At 59.2% G+C, this 255-nt stretch overlaps 1 protein-coding gene across 1 annotated transcript in view; it reads right to left on the bottom strand.

Annotated features, from left to right (window-relative positions):
• Positions 1–250, bottom strand: part of MPND (MPN domain containing) — a gene marked incomplete at its 5' end in the record, with an annotated part of 1,543 nt that extends 1,293 nt beyond the window's left edge. Inside the window, 2 exons of the mRNA XM_010184851.1 lie at positions 3–55; positions 152–250. Coding sequence (XP_010183153.1) covers positions 3–55; positions 152–250 — 152 coding nt within the window. The remainder of the gene's footprint in view (positions 1–2; positions 56–151) is intronic.
• Between the last annotated feature and the right edge of the window lie 5 nt (positions 251–255).

Raw genomic sequence — 255 nt, 5'->3', positions numbered from 1 at the left:
ACCGCCCACCCAGGTCCCCCACCACTTCGCTCCGCGTCAGGTGGCTGTGGAAATCCTAAAGGAAAAGGGTAAAATCAGCAGTTTGGCCCCAAAATTATGCCAGGGACACCCCCCTCTGGCATCAGCGGGACACCTTGGGAAGGGGACGCACCAGGAGCAGGAGGACATTGCTGGAAATGGCAACGTTGAAGGGCTGGAACTTGTTGATGGCGGCAAAGGAGGTCACCTCCACCAGGGTCTGGGGGCTCCTGGAAG

This window comes from Mesitornis unicolor, unplaced genomic scaffold (assembly GCF_000695765.1).
Source record: "Mesitornis unicolor isolate BGI_N332 unplaced genomic scaffold, ASM69576v1 scaffold36345, whole genome shotgun sequence".
Lineage (NCBI taxonomy): Eukaryota > Metazoa > Chordata > Aves > Mesitornithiformes > Mesitornithidae > Mesitornis > Mesitornis unicolor.
The sequence above is the reverse complement of the archived record's forward strand: the minus strand, read 5'-3'. Positions and strand labels throughout refer to the sequence as shown.